The sequence below is a fragment of the Coffea arabica genome, chromosome 8e, assembly GCF_036785885.1.
Source record: "Coffea arabica cultivar ET-39 chromosome 8e, Coffea Arabica ET-39 HiFi, whole genome shotgun sequence".
Lineage (NCBI taxonomy): Eukaryota > Viridiplantae > Streptophyta > Magnoliopsida > Gentianales > Rubiaceae > Coffea > Coffea arabica.
The window spans coordinates 2,845,820-2,871,603 of NC_092324.1; the positions used below are offsets into that span (position 1 = coordinate 2,845,820).

General features: G+C 34.8%; 1 protein-coding gene and 1 non-coding gene across 2 annotated transcripts; one reads left to right on the forward strand and one right to left on the reverse strand.

The window, feature by feature from the left end:
- Positions 1–5,648: 5,648 nt before the first annotated feature.
- On the reverse strand, positions 5,649–5,733 carry TRNAM-CAU (transfer RNA methionine (anticodon CAU)). Its single transcript is given in 2 exon segments — positions 5,649–5,684; positions 5,696–5,733. It is a non-coding gene; the product is annotated as a tRNA-Met (tRNA).
- A 152-nt stretch (positions 5,734–5,885) lies between these two features.
- LOC113702962 (uncharacterized) lies at positions 5,886–9,276 on the forward strand. The gene is made up of 2 exons (XM_027224153.2): positions 5,886–6,146; positions 8,022–9,276. Exon 2 carries the CDS (start codon positions 8,357–8,359, stop codon positions 9,104–9,106), a length of 750 nt encoding a protein of 249 aa, XP_027079954.1. The 5' UTR covers positions 5,886–6,146; positions 8,022–8,356; the 3' UTR covers positions 9,107–9,276.
- Positions 9,277–25,784: the final 16,508 nt, after the last annotated feature.

The following is a 25,784-nucleotide window of genomic DNA, read 5'->3' on the forward strand; positions in this document are numbered from 1 at the left end:
TAGCAGATCTGGTCTCTCTCCTATGAGAAAGATAAAGAATATCTTGATGGAAGAGTTTTAGAGAGAAGGGAGAGAAAAGAGTTTTTTTTACAAATGAATATTCTATAGATATAAAAATGAACCCTAAATTGAGTTAGGTAAGTACAGTTATTGTTATAGAGAAATGGATCTTTTATCTAACATCGAAGAAGCAGACATCAAAGTAATGTAGATATGATAGGGTGATTTCGGACTAATCAATTGATCCATCAAATTCTGGAATTCCAAAATGAATATGATTAGAAGTATTAATGGTTAACGGAAGACAAATGAATCTTTAGTTAAGGAGCAAAAGGTTTCTAATTTGGAAGTTTCAATTTTTAAATTTAAGATATTGATAGGTTTTCATTAACTGGATTTATGTATTAAAATAAATGAAAAATCTTGAAAAAAGAAAAAGAAGAATTGGAAGCTATTGAGAGGGTCTCCACTAAAATGTCACTCTATAACACACACACATATAATAATTGCTTCATAAATGGTAGAAATTGACTATTATTTGCAAAAAAGAATTTATTTGCTTTCATTACAAATACATTAATAATCATTTTTTTGTTTTTCTAACTACTTGTTTATATCACATGTAAAAAGAATTACAATTTTTATTCTGAAAATTTTTTTAAATAATCTTCTATCCAAACATCATTTATTTCTAATTGTAATTATGGAGATTATTACTAGTACAATCATTGTATCTTTCTGCATTATACAATTGATAACCATAATCAAAGTAAATTTATCACATTGAACTTTCATTCATAAATAAGAAAACGATTCACCTGTAATCGACAGGCTTGATGGTGCTGCCGACTATGGGAAGAATAAAACGTGTAAATATGAAGGAAGACCAAAGGGTGGAAGAACAAGTCAAAGGGGACGTAAGTTAAATGAAGGGATATTTCATTTTCCACATTTTTTAATATAAGATAGTTTTTTTTTTTAATGCCATAAAAGTGGTGTCAAGGCATCTACTAGTTCGTAAACATGTTCCAACTTCCAAGCAAGTCAAGTGCCATAAAGGACTTCGGTATGAAGGCGAAGAAATTATTGGATGATTGGGAAGTGGATGGGACATTTGAGAAGATGAGTTGGAGATCCAAATATCAAGGCTAGTGGGCATTTGTTTTTGCCCTTTTTTTCCTTCTTGTTTTGGTGGCAACTTTCCACCCATGAGAACAATCTCAGGACGTGCATTTGGATAATGTACGTCGGTTTCTGCTTTGACCATTCTTAATAGAGATTCTAAATACATATTCTTTGACAAGTTTTAAGCAATTCCTACCAATTTTTAATGGATAATAACAAAAAAAAAAATCCCTTGTGATAAACTTACTATACAGAAAAACTCCTCATAATTTCAAAACGTATGTTTTGAACTAAATTATAAAGGTAACGAAATCCATTAAAATTAATGGAAATGAATTATTAGAACCTAAAAAATTTTTTATACCTATTTTTTAATAAATATACATGGTCTACCCTTCAATCCCTAATTCTCTAACTCTAGAGAATGAAACAAATGATATTGTTGAAATGCCTTTTGTTCAGTTATATCAGAGTATTTTTGTCATTTCGTCCGTCTCCGTTAAGTTTAACGAATTCCGTCGCCTTTACCATTTAGTTCAAAATATAAGATGTCAATTTGTATATTTTAAAATCATAGAGGACTTTTCTATATATTAACTTTTATCACTGGAGACTTTTTTATTTTTCACCCACTTTTAATACATGGAAGGATTAATACATAAAAGCAAATTTAAATGGGCAAATTTGTAGTTAATTATATGAGTGCCCCCGACCCCACCCCACCCCAAATGGAGATTGGTCAAGCAATGAGAAACTAACGAATTGTGTTGGAATTTTATGGGTAGACATGATCGGTTACGTTTGGACCACTGGGTGAATGAAAAATGCGTGGCATTGGCTGAGGGGTCACATTCGATATTTAAAAATTCAATGATTCAAATTATGTCGCTACAATTTAAATTATTAGGTATTTAAAAACTAGATCTATCCATGTTAACTATTGAGTACTTAAAAATCAGGTTTATCCAAAATTTGGCTTTGACTTGGAACCCTTTGAGAATACGTGTTTATTTTCTGAAGACTGAAGAATTATATACAGTAATTTCGGCTTTTAGTCAACAAATCTGAAACAAAGTAGGAGTTTCATTCAAATGTGTCGGTTAATATATTAATGCTCTGATTTCCTTTGGAAAATGATATGATATTGTCGGAGCATTTTTGTTTTACAAAAAATTAAAGAATACCTTTTGCAAGTCAAAACACAATTCTGACTTGATAATGAAACGATTGAAAATTTATTCAGGAATTGTTATGGTATTAAAATTTGATCGAAATGTGAATTTTTTTAACTAAGAAATGTTGTCGTTGTCAATTAATACCAACCTGACCAGCTACCTGGAGAAATCAGACTAGCAAGTTGCAAGCTGCAAACAGAAACGTGTACGCTGGTCCTGACTTTTTTTTTTTTTTTTTTTTTTTCGACACAGGGGTGTTCGGGTCAATCCTTACTGGACCCGACTAATCCCCTCTGCGGCGCGGACCCGACGCCCCAACTCGGCCCGAACGCGTTAAGTGTGCGGAGGAATCCAGCGGAGCGGAGACTCGAACTTGTGACCTCAAGGTTCACTGGTGAGAGGCGCTGCCGCTGGACCATTCACGCGGGGCATGCTGGTCCTGACTTCAGACCGTCATTTTTTTTTTTTTTTGGGTTGGATCATACATCGGTTGCGGGAAGGGACAGGTCCAATTAAATCCTATCCTGTCCTATCCTAATCCTATCCTATCCTAAGAGAATAAAAGAGGGAATGGAGTTAGGAACAGTACTTTCGTCCCCTATCAACACCATTAGTGTGTGGATTGTTTGGTCATTTCGTCCCCTAATGGGTTGCACGTGTTTCTTGCTGCAATTCGTTGATGCTTTTTTCCTGACCATGCTACCCTTGGATTTCACTTTTACCCTCGATGGAGTAATTAGCCAAAAGAAATAGAGCTGGCTTTATGGTCTTTTGGTTCGGTCTAACTCTTGTAGACACGGATTAATTCCACTTTGTCCCCCCAAACTTTGGACGGTTATTCACTTTAGTCCCTAAACTTTAGAATAGGACAAGTAAATCCCTAAACTTATAAATACCTCCCAATTAAGGAAAATTGTTAACAAAATCCTGAATGCCATGGTGGTCGAAGTGTCCCATTTTATAAGAGTTTAGGGATTTAAGTGTCCGATTTTATAAGTTTAGGGAGTTAAGTGTCCAAATTTATAAGTTTTAGTGACTTAAGTGTCCCATTTTGAAGTTTAGGGACTAAAGTGAGTAATCGTCCAAAATTTGGGGGGACAAAGTGAAATTAACCCTGTAGACACACCTTCTGTATTATCATTTATGACATAGTTTGACTTCCAATTTAGCGGTGCGGTGGAGCCTGCCTTCAAATGAGTGAGTTTATACTACTTAGCATATCTTTTTGTGTTCCTGCTACGATTGATAAATTATTTCTGCACAATTTCTGTTTCCAAAATATCTGAATCTTTTCCATATAGTTATCTATAAGGTTAAATTATTTTTGTTTAAACAGTCTGAATTGTCTTCTCTATACAATAACAGAAGGAAACAAAAAAAAAAAAATGGGGGTGCAACCCAAACACTGACGGTAAGTGATGACTGCTTGTTATCTACAACCTTGTTACCAATGTCACTTCCCAAATAGAATCTCCACCACTATCATAGACTTTTATGATTTATTTTTTGAATTTTCTTTATTTTCCCATCTATTGTTAAACTGAATATTCAAAAGAAGATGAATTATGATTTCATATTTTTGTCTTTTTTGCTTATAAAAATTTTGATTTTTAAGCCTGCTTTGTATCAATTTTTTTTCCCTTATAAAAAAATTCCTCGCTCTCTTTGTGTAATTTTTCATGTATTAGCTCAACGCTAATAACAAATATCATGAAGAACTACGATGATTAATATTGTTGAATCATAAAGTATTAGTGTGAAAACATCTGTAGAAAGATTCTTATGTATGTAAATATAACAGTTTACTATTAGCCTAGATAATCACTATTTCTTTTTTAACTTTGATGTGTTCAACTGCAGCAATACTATGTTTTCAATTTATCATAACCCTTTTAGAAATATACCAATTATTATATTTGGGCAATCTCGCGCCTCGCGCGAGGCCCAAATTAACTAGTCTTAAGAATCAACATGAACTGAATCATCATCGAAATAGACAGATGTGCTAAGCACCTGCCGGATATAGAAGAAATCATATATTAAAGGGTAAAATATCAAAAATTCCTTGTGATTTACTAAATGTTTAATTTAACTCCCTTTGATTTAGAAATTTACACTATAACTCCCTGTGATTTCACCTAATTTGAAAATTGGACGGAAAGTGTCCAATCTAACCGTTATACGTGAAATGTCAACATTGCTCCTGTATAAATGAACTCCCTATAGTTTGTCGAATGTTCAATTTAACTCCTTCTAATTTGAAAAATTACACTATAACTCTCTGTGATTTTGACTAAATTGAAAATTGAATAGAAAGCACCGTACACATAATACGAGCAATATTGACATTTCACATATAACCGTTAGATTGGATGGTTTCTATCTAATTTTTAATTTAGTCAACACCACAGGGAATTATAGCGTAGGTTTCCAAACTAGAGGGAGTTAAATTGAACATTTATCAAACCATAGGAAGTTTTTTGGTATTTTACCCTATATTAAATGATAATTTTTTTTTTTATCAGACGGCAACAATTGATATAGTTTACTCTTAATCCTATTCTAACTTACACTTTGGGAGAGCAGGGAGGGGGAAGAGGCCTAACAGGACTTAGAGAAACTGACGATAATTGAATCACTATCGAATCACACAAATACACTACGCATCCGTGTAAATTTAGAAAAAAACCATATATAATGACATGGAAGGTAATATTTGAAACTATTGGTCTTCCACCTCATAAAAGTGGCCAACGGTCTAGCAAGCTGTTGGTTACTTCAAACCATCACGTGAACGAGGAAAACTTCAAACTAGACAAGGCAAATGCAATTCTCTTTCTATATTTAGAAAGGGAAACTGCTATATGCTAAATTTATTGGTTTGTTATGAAGTTTTATCAAGTTTAACTGTCACTAAAGTGCGTTTACGTGAAATGTGCTGCATGCATAATGATTAGACAAGTTCATTTTCTTGATCGGTGCTAAGCTAGAGAAAATGGAGACTTTAATCCAGCCAGATCTTCAAGAAACGCAGAACAAATGTTAATTCAAACTTAAATTAGCAAAGTCCTTGTGATTCTGATAAGTGATTCTCGTGTGGGTAGGACAATAGATCCCAATATCCACCAGAATTGCATCTCTTCTAACTTGGTCTCCTATTAAAAGAAACCACAAAGAAGAAAGAACGAAAAGCATTCACTGCTAATGTATAATTAGGCACAAATAAAAGGATCTAAGTTTATCAAAAGAATAAAATTGAAATTTAAAAAAAGAAACTAAAAACAACGAAAGGATTTTTAAAAAATCCAAAAACGAAATACGAAAGTTAATGAAAAAAGGTTTGCATTTTGGGGTGAGAGAGGCTCGAACTCTCGACCTCAGGATAACTCAGAAGCTATGAGACCTACGCGCTAGCCAACTGCGCCACCACCCCTGTTTGTTCCTACAACTGCAGAATCTTATTATAATATGAAAAGAGCTGTACGTTACACGTTTCAGCCGAGGGGAAAAGCAAGAGAGTAGGCAGTGAGTACACTTGGCTGCAAGCCTATTGTTAAAGTTTGCGTTGTTGTTTGGTCGTATTTTGAACAGTCTCCTGACTTGACAAGACCCACAACCTGAAACCCCCCAAAAAAAAAAAAGAGTTAAAAGTAAACAAAAGCTTCGGTTTTCACTGTTCACATCCAAAGCTCGCATAATTTCCAATAAAATTTTCTACATTTTTGTTGTTTGCTAAAGAACCCGATTTGCTCTTAAGGCTCTCTCCCACTGCCAATTCCAATTTCTAGTATTAGAAAGGGATCCTTAACATGGATGAGAATGTGTGCAGAACTTGTCTTGAATGAGGTACTAATTTCTTGCTTTTAGTGTTTTTTTTTTTTTGTAGAATCTGTTTTGTGTACTAAGTAGTAGTACAATTCATTTAATGATATCCACAAGCAAATTTGATACGTGTGTTTGTTTTATCTGCGAATTTTACTTTCTTGTTTGTGATTTAGTTGGGAAATGAGCAGTTGGGCGTTTTTTGCAGTCAAGGGCTTAGCTTTGCATTCTGACATTTCTTGAACACTTTTTGGTTGTCAAGCAAACACCTTTATACCAGTTTTGAAGTAGATTTCTTTATGTTTTTTGAATTAAGTGTAGCTTTTGCAGAGATGAATTTTCCCTCGTATAAGTGGGAACCATCAGTTTTAGTAGGAAAAAGGACACGTTTCCCCAGCTTCAGCTTGATTTACAAAATGAATGGGGGATATTGGTTATCTAGCATTATCTCTTTACTTTTCTGGAGTCCCTGACTTCTTAAAACAAACCCCTTTTCTGGTGCAATTAAGACTCATTCTTATTTTCTTGGTATGGCGATGAAGACTTGTGTTGGATCTAGTTCACAAAGTTTGATGCTTTATGAGTCTGTTTGTGGTGGCCTTGCTAATGTCTGTTCAGTTCATTATGTTTCGTTTAATGGATCTCAGTTTTGTTAAAGGTTACAGTTATCTTATGATGGTATTAGTTTGCCTCGTCTTCTAGATTCTGCTGCTGAACTTGTTAAATTTATATTGTATGTTTAGCTTGTACATGTGCGAAATGGAACTTTATTGCATTAGGATTCCATGCCTCTAGGGTGTTTGTGCGATAGATTTCACTGTCTTATCCATTATTTGGTTTGAGTGTTAAGGTTCTTGAGTTCAAAATTCGTGGTTGTTTATCTTTTATATGGGTAGTTCATGTTGGATGTTTGAAGAGGTTCACAAGATAGAAATTTAGTTGACATCTGTGTTGTACATGTGACACAGAGAAGAGGATCAAAAGTTTTTGTTTTGAATGGATGGGGTTCATCCTCATCGATCTCTGATGAGGCTATTTTTTAGTGTACAATACTTTTTCATATTTGGAAGTTTGTTATGTTCATCTGGAATGATTTATGTACTTTGAAACTGCTAAGATCCTTAATCAATGGTAGAAAGAAATTGTACCCGTGCCCTTGGCTTGGTAGCACATCATTATAAGGTTTTCGGTGCCCCTTTTTATACTGTTCCAATCACAAATATTTAAGAATCTTAAACTGAAGTCAGATAAATAGCTGTCTAAAAGGATGCTTGCTTCGTGGAATTTAGTATAGAATGATTTTTGGGACTTGAGAAAACTTATGCACTGGTTGACATAAATAAATATTCCTTTCTCATGTTCAAAGCTTGAGCTGTTTTCGTGCTTTTTAAAGCTAATGTGTGACAGTTAAGATAGTTTGCCCCATTTCAGAACTAGAGGTGACAATTTTCAAGTTTGTGCATTCTGAAATTCATACCATCTCTCAGGTCTTGGGAACTGTTATCTTAGATACGGCCCTCTGATTGATTGTTTTAGGATGTAGTCATTCCATGATGTGAATCATTATGCAATCAATGTTTGTTCTTTACACAAAATTACTGAATCTACGGATCATTTTCCGGTATTTACATAATTATATATCCCAGTGTAATTTCATTAAAAATAATCAAATAAGGAAGTTACCTTGTGGACTTGCAATTAGCAACTAAGTACAGATGTACAGCAAGAGCTTGTATTGAGAAACCTATATTCTTAATATCCTTAAAAAAAAAAAAAAGAAATTTCCACTTTTAGGTCACGTAAAGCTGCATTTCCATGGGAGAACCTGAAACTATAGTTTGTACTGTCAAAGCATTTTGTACAAAATATTTACTGTTAAAATTATTTTCATTTTTGCAGTTTTGCATGTATGGAGTTGTGAAGCAACATTGGATAAACATACTACTTAAGGATTGATGCTTTTGTGATGTTGGGTGGATTCTTTAAGAGGTTGTATCAGTAGTAGCTAATTATTGTTTGGAAGATCCTTACAAGCTTTTCACAGCAGAAAGCATAAGTGGAAAAACATACTACTTAAGGATTGATGCTTTTGTGATGTTGGGTGGATTCTTTAAGAGGTTGTATCAGTAGTAGATAATTATTGTTTGGAAGATCCTTACAAGCTTTTCACAGCAGAAAGCATAAGTGGAAAACTTGTATGTTGTAACAAAGCTTTTGACCCGTTTGCTTGAGAGATGGATAATGCACAGAATGCTAATATGTCTGGTGGGAATCTCTCTCTGATAACATCTATTGATCAAAATGATCAAGTCAGAAGCCATCATGATATTATGATGCGCCGTCTAAAAAATAGGGAACGGCAACGTAGATATAGAGCTCGGAAACGTCTTGCAGCTGAGAGAATGCTGACATCCCATCCAGTGCAGTACCTGGAAGCCGATACAAAGAAGGCACCTGCCTCTATGCCACTGCCCAAAGAGATCAAGCGGAGGCGGCGGAGGAAGAAGGAAAGTAGCATGGATCAATTTACTGCGACTCAAATAGAAATGCCTTTGCATTACACTGAAGCTGATTCAAAGAAGGGACCCACCTCCCTTCCCCTGCCCAAAGAGATTAAGCGGAGGCGACGGAGGAAGAAGGAAATTACCATGGATCAATTTATGCCGGTGCATGTACAAATGCCTTTGAGTGACACTCCTCAAGAGTTTGCAACTCGGGTACACAGCCGAAGAGATTGGAAAAGAGATGCGAGAAGGGCCCACGCATTGAAAGAGCAAGAAGTTAGAATTCATGGCCCTGTTATTCCGGTGGTAACATCTGTTAGTGCAAGCCAAGTCCAGTCTTTTGCTTCTGCCTTCTATCCTCCTTCAGACAGAGAATGTCAGACACGTGGGGTTAGAGTTGACAATGAAGCACAAAAGGTGGTGCCTAGCCGAAGACACTGGAAAGAAGAGGCCAGAAATAGGAAAAGTCAAAATGCTTAACAAGAAATCAGCTGTGGGGTGGGTTTGGGTGTTGTGAATAATCTAGTTCTGTTTCTTTTCTGCTAAGAGTAGTATTAGGATATGTATGGGTGTTTTTTTTTTTGTAATATCTAACTTGTCCTTGTAGTGAAGTTTTTCATGATCAAGATTTGTGTGTAAACTGTTCTCTACCTCTTCTGTCTTTTACAAGCTTATGGTGAAGTTATGTTAATCTGTTATCTGCTAGACTTTTGGTCAGTAGCTGTGCAGAACCTGAAGTTGACGGTTGTCTTTAATGGCTGATAGTGCGTGTATAGAGTATATTTAGGATTGGTCGAGTTTTATCCTGACCACTTCCTACAAAACCCGACGACATATCTCATCTATTCATCTCCAGAAACTCAATTACAGATTCTGTCAGCGCAAGTTCCTGATCCTGTACTTGAGGGATATAGCAACTGATCCGTCAACTGATCCCTTGGCAGTTGCCTAAAATTGTTAAATTCATTGCAAGCCGTCCTCTTGAAAAATCGAAAGCAGCTACTGAATATGGTTATCTGGCATAAGTAGCATTTGGTGCTATTCCAGTAATCGCGTTTATATATTACAATACAATCAGGTTATGGCCTTCAAAATGGAAAACAGATCCTAAGAAAGAAGAATATACCCAAAAGGAAAAGTTCTTGGCCTGGTACCACCCGTGCTTCAGCATACATGCATGACTTGATAGGAATTGCCATTTCTGCACAGAAGGTGTTAATTGACACGGTAGCAAATCTATAGTTCTATGCCTCTACTGCTACCTTTTTAATCCACTTATTGCATGTTATAGAAACACGAAAGTTGCTTTCATACATCTTCTACATCAATTGTTGACACCCAATGATTTTCTATGGCTTCAATGCATATAGCAGTTCAATATTTTGATTGAATAACCGCGGACAGGTTCAGTTCATTCTTTGTTTGAAACCACTGCGAGTTGAAACACACATGAGCAACGTTGGATGACATGGTTCCCCAGTCTGGCAAGCTCCTTTGGAACATATGCGGTGGTTTCAGTTTGGTTAATGAAATGAAAATTTGAGATTTGATTATCAAGCATTTCAAGGAATAATGGAAAAGTCTGCTAGATCATTGAATATGAACAGATGAAAGTCTCAAAAGAAAAGCAAGAAGATGCTAATCATGCGACTACTAGAGTTACTAGCAAATTTTACAAGAGAGAATTTGTAGGTACCGATAGTAACACCAAATTCCCGACCCTGTCTGTACTAACACCGGTCAACTTTCAATCACAGCATCAGATGCACCTGCTATTTTTCTTTTCTATGGATATGAAATCTAAGAGAGAAAATATGAAACTGTTCATATTCTGGCAAAGCTCCTTTGGAACAGGTGCAGTCGGTTCAGTTCAGTTAATGAAATAAAAATTTTGGATTTGATTATCAAGCTTGCAAGGAATAATTGAAATGTCTGCTAGATCCATTGAATATGAACAGATGAAAATCTGTTCATATTTTACAATCATGCAATACAAGAATTACTAACATATTTTACAAGAGAGACTTTGTAAGTACCATATTTCTATAGTAACAACAACAAATTCCCGGTCCCTGTACCAACACCGGTTAACTTTCAATCGCAGCAATAGATACACCTGCTGTTTTCCTTTTCTATGGATATGAAATCCAAGAGAGGACATATGAAACTTTTAATAAGAGAAAAAGGGAAAAAAAAATGAAAAGTAGGGGATATTTGAAGATGCATGGGAAGTAGCATCCTAGCATACACAGCTATCAACTAGATAATGCTTGCACTTAATCTATTTATGAAGATGGTAAGCATTCACCCTTCTCACATCCTCAAAGCTCCAATCCCTTCTCATCCCACTGCTCCTTACCAATCTTGGCGTGCCCGTCTCGAAAGGTGCACTATTGTGGATCCTATATTTACCCTTATTCGCATTCTTTTCAGCCATCAGAATCGTCCCAGTTCGCACATTGTCATAACTAGGAGGCCTTGGCACCAGATTTCCTGACCAGCTCCTGTCAACTGTAGGCAAAACCATGTAGCCATTCGGCTTTCCTTGGTACAATCCGCTTCTCATATCAACATCTGAATCTGTCCTCTTCATGCCTTGACAGGTCAAGCAATTGAGATTCATGGTGTTAAAAAAGGAGATCAACTGTGTGCTTTTTTTCTTTGTTTCTGTGCTATGATCAATCTGATGGCTAACCCGAGGGAAGCGGCAAATAGGTTACCTAATGATTCAAGATGTACAGTTTTTATTTACATGTGACTGAAGATCTCTTGTGGGTTAGGATGGATGGAAAATCCCAGGCAGATTGGAGCTGTGATAATCCACAAAGAATGGTTAAGGGAATAGGTTGGTGCAGGCTTGGGGTGCTGCTTCCCATTTTGGCCATAGGCATTGTCTTCTTGTTAATAAGAATTATTCTTTGTATTTCCCACAAGATTAGGTCCTAGAAAAATGGTGAACCAATGATCCAATTCATGAGAAGCAAAGAAATCTCCAGGCTTGCAAACCCGAGAAAGCAGCAGTGCACTTGACCGTATATTTAATTTGTAAAGGATTTCTGAACTGCGTCTGTAATAAGTCAGCAAAAATTTGGATCTACTAGTTTTTCAAACACTATAAAAAATTTTAAAAAGTACTCTAAGAGGTACTCTAAAAAGTAGTTTAAATTTTTTTTAATATTCAAAAAATATTCCAAAATATATTTTAAAAACTCTACAACTCTTAAATATTCCAAAATATTTTCTAAAAATATCCCAAAATATACTCTAAAAACTCTGCTACAGTAAAAATTTTCAAAAATACCCTCAAAAATAGCTAATTCAAACGGAGGTGTCCGAGCCAAATGTGGTTGATTACATTTGATTAATGATGAATTAGAATAGACACCAAGGTTTGAGAGAAAATACGCACACATTTTCCCTTCTCAAATGAAATCTTACATGTTGCAACAAGGATGGCTGCAATAATACATAATTTATATTCTTGAGCAACACTAAATCAACGTACAATAAAAATTATTTGAGAAAAGGCCTTGGTTGAATTGTCATTTTTTTTCTAAAAAATGTTTACGTTTTCGTGAAAACATTTTTTAATCGTCTTTTTACGTCACACATCAAATTATTACAGTATATTTTTTATTCAAAAATTTTCAATAAGACAGCAATCCAAACAGAATCTTAAGTATGCTGAAATAATTTATAGAACACAAATTGATAAAGCAATAGAGGCAAAGAGCTACTCTAACCCATTACTTGCTCAATATTACTAGTATTGTTCCTAGACTCGAACAATCTTTTCACCCTATCTGACAGATTAAAGTCAGACGTGGGAAGAATCAAGGACGTGGATGGTGGATCCCAGCTCTAGCCGTCTTCCACAGGTATATTAACCAAAGTCTGGATCCCATATTTCCGGGCCTCATCTGCATGCGTACAATCCAAGCCCGCCAGCTTCTGAGTGCCAGTAACCCAAATTGCTGTAGACGTCTCGAAGGCCCGGCTCGGGAGCCCAGCTCCACCAACAAAAAACTGAGTCGCAGAAACGAGGAAAAACCACAGCGAATCAGTCACCTCTTCTTCCGGCTCTGCAACTCCCTCACACAACAAAGAGGTGATCTGCCGGAAGACACTTTTCCTGTGCTCTAGCTCCCCCACACACGGCGAAGGCATTGCTCGAAAATTAGTAGTCTGTCCAGCATCTTCAGAGAAGTACCCGTCACACCAGCTTAACAGTAGAGGATTCATGGGATCCAAGGCTTCAGAAACTCGCCAGAAGATTGCGTACGTCCAGCCTTGCCGGGCATCTTGAATGACAGATTTCAAGCGTTTCTGGATATTATCATCACGGGCAACAGATGATTGCCTATGCTTAAGTCTGTCTTCGGGCCTGACAAAGAGGGTCCTGATAGCCATCTCCTTAAGCTCATCTTCGGGCCTGGTGGCAATGACCCGGATAGCCCGCTCCCCCTTAGGTGTATCTTCGGGCCTGGAACCGGAGATTGGAGGGATAACCGGCTTTTCTTGTCCTATTCATTCGACTTCTTATATGGGAGAAAGAATCATCTTCCATGGTTCCAGTTAACCAGAAATGACTACCCTTGTTCGTTCATGCAATTATGGTATCAGACTCTCATTGTAGTGGAGCAGCACTAAATATCAAGTCCCAAAACGAAATTCAGAAGTCAGAAAAAAGGGTCCATGGTGATGTTTGTGGACGGGAAATGTAGTCTACAGAAATTCGAGAAATAGGAAAAACATCTTGACCGTAGCTGGAAATGGACCTAGAGTAATAAGTGTGGCCGTTAGGAGCTCCAAGTTGAATAAGAAGTTGCATGTTGCAAGCTCGCATTCATTTTTGGCTCATTCGGCAAATTAGTCCATTTGGTTTACTAGCTACTCGTGGTTCTTTACAAATTTCAAATGACAAAAAGAATGGAGTGTAGTTAGTCTGTCTTAAATTACGGTACTACTTTAAAGATAGCTTTTATGCAAAACTAGAACTTCTAATCAGACTTTGAGGTTTGAAGTTGGATTGGATTTAAGGATAGGATGGATTATTCTCCAAGAATAAGTAGATAAACTGACCAAATCAAATAGATTTGTTTTCAAACTTTTAATTAAGTTTTGCATTTTCATTTGTTTTTGTATATTAATTAGCCACAAAATTGGAACACGTGATAGAACGATTCGTGCCTAATTTGGCATTTACTTTTAGCAAAAAGTTGGCGAAGCCATCTTCATAGGAAAAAAAGGATTAATTCTAGATGAACTCAATAAAAACATACGGGTTTCTTGTAGGGACGATGAAAACATTCTGATTCACAACCTGCAGGCTGGATAGGCCAAGAATCTAGTCTTATATTCCAGCTGAATCTGTACCTATATACTATGAGTATACTGGTATCATTCCTAAACTTGAAAGGTGGCTCAGTCCTTCCCAACAGATCGAATTCAAGCGGAGGCTGCAGCAGCTCAATAGCAAAGAGAACCTGGTGGTGCAGTCAGTGGAAGAGCATCGACTACCCTAGAATTACCACGAGCTACTTCAGAAACAGCTGCAGCAATTTCATGAACTATTGCTCCTGCAACAGCTTGAGCATGAACTGTTATTCCTGCAACAGCTTGAGCATGAGCTGTAACTTTTGCTGCTGCAAGATTGAAGGGTCCTGTTAGCAAATAATGGATAGGTGTCATTGGTTATCTTTGGCACTATATCCTTGCGCCGGGAGTAGTAAGGAGTTAGTTGCAATTGTGTCATCTAGCCTCCCGCACTGCCAGTTTCTTTCTTTCATAGGGCTGAAGTTTGTTAACAACACACCTAGAATAATCCCCAAAAAGTAGTGTAATACTTTTTTCCGGAATGGTTATAGATTATAGGAGCTGATCTACTCGAGAGTTTACTTTGTTAAACATCTAAGATAAAAATTTTGATCTAATGACTTGCTTCGATTGAAAGATGTCGCATCAGAAATTCTCATGTTCCTATAACGGATTTGAAAGGTTTTAACCGTCATGTTGTTGGGCAGGTGCACAAACTGGTGGTTCATTTCCTCCTCCTCCTCCTTTCTGGGAGGCTTAGCCCTCAAATAGCAAACTGTAATGCAGTCTTAGCCATTGAACCGTCGGACTTAATCATCACACCCTATGGTGAATGAAACGGTAATGTTGGCATATTGATAGGTTGCAATTTTGTCATTAATTTTATAATTATTTTTTCCTTTTATATTACCAAATATTGCATTAATTGATGGATTCTACTTATTTTTTGTAATTATCGTTGGTTGTAGGAATTTGGATAAAAATGAGTTAAAATGCGTGATTTTTTCACTAAACTTACTGTTCCGCATGGTTACATCAAAGTTTAAACTGCACACGTCCGTCTCTTTACCTGATGATTGGTCTCCTATCTCTATTGGGAAAGAATCCTTTATCTAGTGGGAATTTGATTTCGATTAGTAGAAGTAGTTTAGTAGTATTAGGAAACAAAACAACAGAGCATCTTTATCGTTTCTTTATTCCTTCTTTTAGGGAGACTAGTTAGTAGTCAGGGGGTACTCTTTCTTTTAGTTAGCCGCAAGACACAAGAAAAACTCTCTCATCTTTTCTTTCACTTTTTTCGAATAAAAATACATCACTTTTGGGAGAGAAGACTCATGTCAATTAGTTCGACTAATTGGCGTGGGATTTCTTCAACGAAAATGAACTAAGCTACCATTTCTAGTCAAGGAACAACAGAGGATTTGATTCATCTAAAATTTGTGAAATTGAATTGATTATATTTATTTCTTTTATTTATTGATATTCGTAAATTTAATTTTTTAGGGTTATTATGTTATTTGAATATCAAGAGCCTGATATTTAATTTAATCTAATAGTCTAAAACTAGTTAGAATAGTTAAATCCGTAATTGTTTAATTACTTAAATTAATGGTGACTGGCATAATTGACTTTGTGTGGGAGAGCATATGGATTAATTTAAAAAAATCCTCGTAGCGTGTTATTTGATTAGAATAGAGTTTCTCTAATTTTTAAGGCAATTGGGAAATTGAACTCTAAGATCATACCTAGGGTTATTTCTTGATTAGAAAAATGATTATCAGTCATACCTTGATCACCAATACAGTAAGAAGAAGTTGATTATCATAGCGTGTTTGCCAGGTATAACTTATTTATCATTAAGTGAATGAAATTATTATTGCATCTATGATTAATTGAGTGAACCATCTCCAAAATTATTTCTTGACTAGAGATTATTCATTATTGATTTAATTTTGTTAAATTGTTATTTAGTTTTTATTTTATTTAATTTATCTGAATTGTTTAATTATCCTCAATTATATAAAAATCCCCAGAATTTTGGGCTCTAGAAGAAATGAATTATCCCCAATCCTTGTGGATTCGACCCTACTCACTGATGTATAAAAAAATTATAATTTTTCTTGAGTAGGTATTTATTATTGTACAAACTCGACATCCTGTCAATTTTTGGTGCCGTTGTCGGAGACTGGTGCTTAATTAATTTGTTTCTTTTTGAATTCATCTTATTTTTATTTTTATTTTTCTCTTTTTTTATTAATTTATGGCTGCTAATATTCAATATTTTGGTGATAGACAAAGTTTTATTCCTAAGAGGGATAGTGAGACTTGTGTCTTTTCTAATGATCAATATTTAGATTCACTAACCTCTCATGTAGATAATTTGGCTGTTGCAACTTGTGAAATTTGTTATATCTCAAATCATTCAACCGAGATATGCCCTGCATTTCAAAATGATCTAAGTGCCCCAATCAATACTTTTGGAGATTTTTCACCCTAATGTCGAATGTGGTATGACCCTTATTCAAATGGGTATGATCAAGAATGGTAGGACAACTCCAACTTTAATTATGCAACAGAGCCAATCGATTTTCAATAGCAATATGAACAAAAAGAGTTTCAAGAATTGTCATCCATGTCAGGTAACTCTCTTGAAGAAATGATGGAATTACTAACTAATAATATATATCGATTTCAACAGGAGACACAAATGAGAATTAGAGGGATGGAGGATGGAATGCATCAACAACCATTATCCATATTAAGTATGTTTCTTGAAGAAATGATTGATCATTTTCAACAGGAGACACAAATGAGAATTAGAAGGATGGAGGACCAAAAGCATTTATTTGCATCTACAATGAGCATTCGTAATCTGGCGGCTCACGTGTGTCTATTGGCATCTAGAATAACGTAATTGACTTCTCAAATATGTGAAGAATTGCTCTCACAGACCATTATCGACTTTGAGGAAGATGAGAGTGCGATTACCCTGACACGCGACAATGAGCTACAAAAGTCTCAAGGAGAAGAATCTAAAAATGCTATTGAAAAGAAAGTTGAGAATGAGGAAATAAAACCCCAATCTCTAATTGTTTAAGTGAATGAATCCAGTGAACAATTTTCAAATATGGTGACATCTTCTCCATTCTCTGACTAATATTATCCTGACTCTTATTCTATAATTTCTGCTAGTGTGATTGATTTTGTTATATCAGAAATTTTTGAGTCTCATAGCAGGAATAAGTTAAGAGTTGCTATAGCCAAATATCTTGAATCGGTAAGTGTTCATGATGGAGGAGCAAGTGAAGAATTAAAGTTACTATTTAATTGTTTGGCGCCATCTACTAGGCAATGGAAGAACGTAACTCATGTATTTAAGGATCACTCTACTGACATCAGAATTACATAGGGGATGAAACACTGAAATGAGTTACATGATTTTATCTTCTTTAAACAAATATGACAATATCTAGCCAAAAATATTAAAGAAATGTGTTGCTTGAGAAGCAACCCAAGAATTTTTAATTTTTAATTTTTGACATTTCATGTTTCTTGTTTAATTTTTAGGTGCAATTTAAGTGATTTTATTTTTTTTGTGTCAGGAAGTAGTTCGCTAGAAGACGTGCTCAAATGAGAATTGAATGTTGAATATTCCTACGTCCAATGCTATGTGGCAAATTGCCTGCATGTACCTGCAGCAAATGTCTATGTTTTGAAACTCAGACTGGACAATAACTCGGCTGAATTCAGGGTCAGGGGTCAAAAGATTCAACCGGATCGGATCGGTATACAAAATCGGATGATGTCAGCATAATGTCATTAATATAATATAATTAAAAATAAGAATACTATGTAAAATACTAATAGCATGTTAATATCAAGAAAGCCACATTCATATATGTTTGATGTTTCAAAATTATTTAACGAGAGAATATGAATAAAATAGAATGATTAAGTTTCCATTCATGAGAAAAAAAGAAAGTTTCCATTTGTATAACTCAAGGCATATCCTACAAGTTTCAAATTAAATTTAGGGGTTCATTTGAAAAATAATACCAGAATTTAGCACTATACTTATAGATTATAAAGTGTTTTTAGGTGTATTAATAGTTCTGTAAAACTCTAGGAGTCGAAACATAAAATCGGAAAAGCTTTGAACTCCGCAATAATTTTCTTCCTATTTCTTTTTCTTTTTCTTTTCCTCGAGTCCCCACCCAGCTGCCGCTTCATCTTATTTTCCCTTCCTTGCCGATTGCCATCTTACTGTTCCTTCTTCTTTTTGTTTTCCTGATTGTTTTGCTCACCTTTGCAATATTAATTTTGTTATTTTTTTTCCAAACTCAGAAAATATCAAACTTTTCATATTTTCTTTTTTCCATGATAAGGTAATAGTACGGAATAAAATACCAACTAGTAAGTAGGAAAACTAATTCCGATTAAAAACTACTAGAAAGCAAATTTGAAAATTTTCTCGACATTGATTTATTTTGACAACATTACCTCGCTTAGTTATATATTTTAGAATGAATTGGAAAAGGTACCTAGTGAATAACATATTCAGAAATGACTTGGAAATATGCGTTTAGTGAAAAATAATCTAAGTTCATAGTAGAGGAGACAGACCAAATATTTTGTTCGAAGTGTCTTCCAAGAAGTGCATTCTTAGACTGGTCTGTTTGGATTGTGAATTATTAGAGATATTTTTACTGTAACACTTTTTGTGATGTGATGTATGTGAGATAAAAAGATAATTGGGAAGGTAAAAAGGTGTATTGGAAATTGTAATGATGATGTAAGCAAATAAATTTGGGAAAATAAAGCCCAATCCAAACAAACGTGTGTTAAAGACTTGCAACACTGATAAGAAAGTATCATTTTTGACAACGAAAATTCTTACATGGATAATTTAAATGGATCAGTATTACAGTGTAGCCCAACCAACCAAAATTAGTTACAAGTATTCAGTTAAATACGGAAAACCCAACAAGTAGCAACCCATATTTGTCAATAATAGACCGTCGGTGATTTGTGACTCACATATTTCCCCTGAGAAATTTGAAGGGGAAACCTAGGAGAGAGTCAGTTAGAAGCCACTAATAAAACTTCTTTGACGTTGCTCATAATTTTATTGTCTTCCTTTTGAGGTTTTAAAAATTTCACTTACTTTTTCTGACATTAATTTGGGACCTAGTGTTCACATCATTATTGGTGAAATGACTCAACTATCCTTACAACTTAAGATATTTTATACATATTTGTGGAAAGAACCAATCAAAACGTTTACTATTTAAATTAAACATAATTTGAAATTTCAAAAACAACTAATTTGCTACATAAAAAGGGAACTAATACTAGGTGCACTTTTTCTATTAACTAGTTTTTTCAGCCTCACGCAATGCGTGAGGATGCCCTGGGTCTATGTTAATCAAGATCAAATGAAGGCAAGTGGATTAATGTAAAATGGTTATATATTTAATACATGATAGGTGTTAATAAATGTGGAGAATTTGACTTTAGGTAAATTGAATATTGCTGTTACTCGTTTACTCATTTGATTTGTAATTTTCTCTTAGATATTCAGTCTTTAGCTTAAGATCTTTGCGAATTCTTGATATTATAAATAAATGATGCATTCATTTAAAATGTACAAGTACATACATATATCATAAATATGGTGACGCTGATCACTTTTAAAATTATGCACACACTATTTGTATCTAATCAAGAATGAAATAAGTTTAAACAAGATCAGCTAGGTGAGAGTGCGAAAACTTCACCTTGTAAAACCGCCAAATCCAGGTCTTCAATTGGAGAAAGAAACACATCCAATATGTTGCTTTTCAAATGGCTTTCTCTCAAGATTACATAGGCAATACAGCTTTGTGCGGCTCCCACAGACCCCTTCGGACACCACCCACTGCCCACTCACCAGTGGAGATCAAGCAACTACAACTATACGATGAAGATACAAATACACGTCTGAACTCTGAAGCACAAACACAAAAGCCCCCAAAGTTGACCAAGCACACAACTGAAGCACGAATGCAAAAGCCACCGAAGTTGCTCATAATTTAGGCGGTGGATCTATTTTACAAATGGGGTAACAAACTCGTGTTTAAAATCCAAAAATAAGTATTTATAGAATCGTTTTTTCATGCTCGAAAGAAAAATTGGAACTACTGTAAAAGTTTAAAAATTATAATCCATTTCTTAAATTGCATATTTTTTTTATGAAGAAAGTTTATCCTTTTGCAAAAAAAAAAAAAAAAAAAGTTTACACAGCCACGGGATATCTTCATATTTTTAGTAACAAACTCGTGTTTAAAATCCGAAAATATGTATTTATAGAATCATTTTTTCCTGCTCGAAAGAAAACTTAGGACTACTGTAAAAGTTTAAAAACTATAATCCATTTCTTAAATTGCATATATTTTTTTATGAAGAAAGTTTATGCTTTTGCAAAAAGAAAAAAAAAAAGAAAAAATGTTTACATGGCCACGGGATTCCTTCATATTTTTTTTAATTTTTTTTCCAAAACAGGAGGACCCTCTTGTTTATATTGACAGTATACATTTTCACATTTTAATGCATATTATTTAATCCAAATTTGAATTCTAATATCAACTTTTGTATATATGACATGTATCCAAAAATGATAGTGAGTGCGTTTGGATTGAAATGATTTGAAAAAAATAATTTACTTCACAAATTTCAATGACCTTTTTATCTTCCAAATCACCTTTTTATCTCACATATATCACATCATAAAATATGCTACAGTAATTATCTCAAATAAATCATTCAAATAACTCAATGTATACTGTATATTCTGAAACTCTTGGTTGAAATGTAAGATAATTAAAGAATATTTCGTAAAGCTACATATGCAAAACAGTGGAAATGTACGATGCTACTTTCAACGTGAATCAAACACAAAGATGCCAAGTTTCATCGTTCTATTGCAGCAAAAAAAGTTTGCTTGCATGATATTGCACTATTAATGCCTTACACGAAGAGAACTAAAGAGGATAATAATGGATATGCCATATTATATCTAAAAGTTGAAGCACTCAAAACTGGTCCAACTTCCACCATACATACACCCAAACCCTAAGAAAACAAATCGAATGTTCCAATTTCTAGTTTTCAATTTTTATAGCAAGCCCAATTAAGAATATAAACAAAAATTAAAACTCTGAATGAAGAAAATACGAATAAAAGTATCTAAAGCTAAAGGTTGGGTAGTACATTACTTTTCTGAAATTTCTTATCAAGAATTAGTTCAAACATGTTCAATAATTCTTTTCTCGTTATACATAATAGTGATTAAGGCACACTCAGATGTGTGTATAACTAATTAGAATAAAAATATTTGTAATAATAATTCTCTTATAAAAGTGAAGTATTATAGGGGAAACAAGTGCATGGGCTTAATTTTGGTGATGTTAATAAAGAAAAATTGAAAAAATGTGTGTCAAATATAGTAGATAAACATGGAGAAATTGAACGTAAAAATACGGGAAGATTCGAACTTATAGTAAAATTGTTGTTTTATTATTTTGTTAGAGAATAAATCCATTTTATCCTTTATAATAAAGGCAAAAAAAATAAAAAAGAAGAAGAAAGAACTAACAACACAACACCGTAAAGGGCATCAAGCTTTATATATGGCACATATATGCTTCCTAAAAAATGCCACTGGAGGGAGAGGGGAAAGAATTCTAGCGTCTGAACTCTGGAGCAAGAGGGCAAGCCCAAACAAATTCCTATGAAATGCCATTGGAATTGTCGAAATTTACAGCATAACCAGTCTATCTGCCTATGAAAAAGCCACTGAAGTTGCTCAAAATTACCGGATAACCAGTCCATGAGCACTGTAGCAACTCCAACTCGCGCTTTTAGTATAGTAAGGATGTACTTGATAGATAAAAGGAGTTATATATGATGCACCTAATAAATAAAAAGATACAGACATGAAAAATAATTGAGCTGTTTACAAACTAAATTAAACATAATTTTATTATATTAGAAAAATTAATCTAAAATTAGGAAAATACTCCCATACTAGGCTCGTTTTTTTTTTTTCAAATGTACTTGACAATTAATAGAAGTGGGACATGAGGGGACTTTGGATCCATTGTTTCTTCTTATTACCATGGTGGAAACAAGAATCTTAAGGTAAGAAAAAAATTTTACTATTTTGTTAAACTACGAAAGTTGTTACTTTTTTGCTGCAAATGATGAAAAGTTTTTTATTAACCATGTGCAGTAACAACCCCATGAGTGAAATAATAAGTAAGAGCAAATAATTAAATTAACTATTATTATAGATAAGGGGGCACTTATGGAATCAAATGATCTTCTCACACCTAAAATCATTTTTAGGGATAATTTCAGAAACCTCCCTTGAGATTTCTAACAATTTCATTACCCGCCTCTGAGCTTTCAAAAATATCACTTACATCCTGTATAAGTTATTTGAACCCAATGCTTACCTCATAGATGTTCAAATAACTTTATTATCCTTATACCTTAGGAAATATTACATATTTATATGGGGAGAAACAATTGAGTTACTTGTACTAAATTAACCATGATTTGGAATATAAAAAATTTCAAAATCTTGAATACTAAATGTTATAATGATAGTTTTTAACATTTTAAAATTATTTTTCTATATGACAGGGTGTCAAACCTGTGCAATAATAAATACCTGCTCAAATAAAATACAAATTCTGTAGATAGTGATAAGTAGGGTCGAATCCACAGGGACTAGGGATAATTCGTTTCTTCTAGAATTCAAAGTATAGGGGGTTTTGAGATTAAGTGCCAATTAAACAAATTAAATGCAGGAAGTAATTAATTCAAAGAAATAATTAAGAGAAGCTCTAGCCAAGGGTACACTTCAGAAATAGTTCATGCACTGATCATTGATGCAGAAATAATTCCAACATTTAGTAATAGATTAGTTATAGTTGTCATGCACGCGATAAACAACCAACCCTTCCTTAATTTCTCGATAGCTAAGGTACGACCGTTAGTTATTTCTCTAACCCAAAAATAACCCTAGGTACGACCGTAGGATTTAATTCCTAAATTGCATTAATAATTAGAAAGGCCCAACTCTAACCAACAAACACGCTACGAGGGTTTGTTTAAACTAGATCATATGCTCCCCTGACATAAACCCAATTACGCCAGTTGCTACTGAGGTAGAGATAACGAACAATTACGGATTCAATTACCCCTATTTAACAAAAATAGCCTATATGAATAATTAATTATTGCGCACTAATCAATCATACACAAGGCCATAGCAATTAAAATCAATGAACATATAAATACCAATAAATGAAGAAAATAATTAAAACAGATTCGATCTCACAGTAATTGTCGAATCAAATCGTCAATTGTCCTCTTGACTAGAAAATAAGAATTCAGTTCTTCATTGTTGAGGAAGTTCCCAACATGATACTGTCGAAAGTAAAAAACTCAGTCCTGCGGCTATTCAGCCTCTAATTCCCTATATCCCCCGTGACTAGTCTTCTAACCTAATAAGAAGAGAAAAGAATCCAAAAGATGGGACCCTCCGAATTCCTTCTTGTTTCCTATTAATAGTAGGACTTCCTAACCTCTGTACGTTTCTTCCTAAATAATAGACTAATCCTTTCTTTTCTCCGTGGTCCCCGCACAATTGAGAGCAAAAGTCCTCCCAAAGCATCCTGCACCAACAGAGGCTTTCCTTCTTTGTTTTGCTTCCTATTACCTGTAGGACTCCAATCTCCTAATCAGCAAAGGAAATGCAATCTCTTTGTAGCACCATGTGAACCCGATTGTTTGAAATCTCAATTATCTCCAAAAAGTCCCTCATTTTTGTAGTTTTCTACTCCATTCCCTGAAATTGAGTTCAATACCAAATATAAGTAAATATTAACAATTAAAACAATATTTGACAAGAATAAAGGGGAAAATTAACAATAAAATAACCAACAATTAACACCCTATCAATTCCCCCCATACCTAAATCATGCTTGCCCTCAAGCATAAGAACAGCAAATGAACACCAAAATTTGACAATGGCTATTGCTCTAACTATCATATTGCCAAGATACCCAAAACAACATATATCAAGCATCACAGTTAAGATCCAAGAAAGACCACTCCGATTAGCTTCCCAACCACCAACTCCTCTAATTTAAAGCAAACTAATCTAAGAAAAAGGAATGATTGCTCACATTTATTAGTAAATGGTCCAACTATTAACCAAAATCTCGATATTAAGATCACAAATCGGCAAGCTGACTTTTCAAATACGAACAAAATCTTTACTCTACTTTTTTTTTTTGAATAACAAAAGACTTAGTCTCTAGCCATCGGAGCCTTTTGACGCGGACTCCAACATTTGTCAGATGAAGGAGCCCGGTTACTCAACCTCCATCGCTGTATGACCACGTACTCATAGAAATCACTACCTTTTGACGCGAAAATCGACACTTTAGATGAAGATCCCCGGTTACTCAGTAGTAACCACTAGCAGAGTACAGTCAACTCTTATTTGCAACCATATAGCAAGATATCTGAAAGCAACACAAGAATAACAGCAGCCAGCCTCAAATTTTCAAACATGGAGAACTAAAATTAATAACTGGACCAATTCACATGAAAAATGCCAACAATCATTCCCTATGCCTAGAAAAGTTAACCAAAAATTAGAAAAGTCAAGCAATTACTGATATTCACCAAAGAGATGTTCCTGAACTCAACCACATCAACTTGATGCGCTTTTATTAATAAAATTTGGCAATATCAGAATTAGAGACAACAGTCCAACATCAAAACTTAGTATTCAAATAAGAGCTGACCACTAATAAAAGAAAATAAAATAAAATAAATAAACGAAAAATAGAACAAATAACAAAAATAAAGGAAAACATGTAAAAACTAAAAATTAGAAATACTAGCTGTACCACAGTTGTCCCCCCCCAACACCTAAGTCACACATTGCCCTCAATGTGATAATGTAAAAGTAGAAGGAAGGAGAGGGGCAACGGCACTTCCCTGAAATCATCAAAACATGGGCAGTTCAGGTGGAAATTGAGGATCAAGGTCTGCATGGGGCATAAATGCTGCCAAATTCTGCGTATGTGATGCAGGTTGACGTCAATGTGGGTCATCCGAGTTGCTAGTCGCTCAACTCGCATCTGGAGCTGGTGCCATTCGTCAGCCCCTGGGATAGGAGGAGGCTGCGAGTGTCTAGGTGTCCTAAACCTAGAAGCGGATCTTGGTCTTACCATGATCTCTAGATGTCACTCTAATCACAAGGGACTACAATTGCCAACAGATAATGAAAACAGGAATTTCAAAGTAATAACAATTTTTTGTTTAAAACCAACCCAATGAACAATAGGCACAATTCAATCACCCACAGGTTATACGAATACCTCAACACTAATAACAAATGCAATCAATGACCCCCTGTGGTCCAAATGTAGTCAAATTCAGAATCAAGGCAGTCCAATCATGCAACAAGTGCTCCAAATAGCTTAGTAAAGGAAACCAAAAGGATAAAATGCTCCTAAACAAGGCAATTAGAGGCAACTAACTTCAATAAGCAAATTTAAGCGTTATAGGCACCTCCCAATTTAACAAGCAAATTACCCACAATTAGACACATATCACAGCAAAATAGACACAATTGGTCCCAAAATGGTAACAGCTGCCTCCAATTGGACAGTCAATTCCCCAATTCAACCTGCCAAAATCAGCAATTGACCCAAGAAAATGGTAACTCCAGCAACAGTTCGGAGATCTAGCAGGAGCAACACTTTAAGCACAAAAGCCC

Excerpts from the sequence above, each read along its gene's own strand:
- LOC113702962 (XM_027224153.2), top strand. The coding sequence starts at position 8,357 with ATGGATAATGCACAGAATGCTAATATGTCTGGTGGGAATCTCTCTCTG.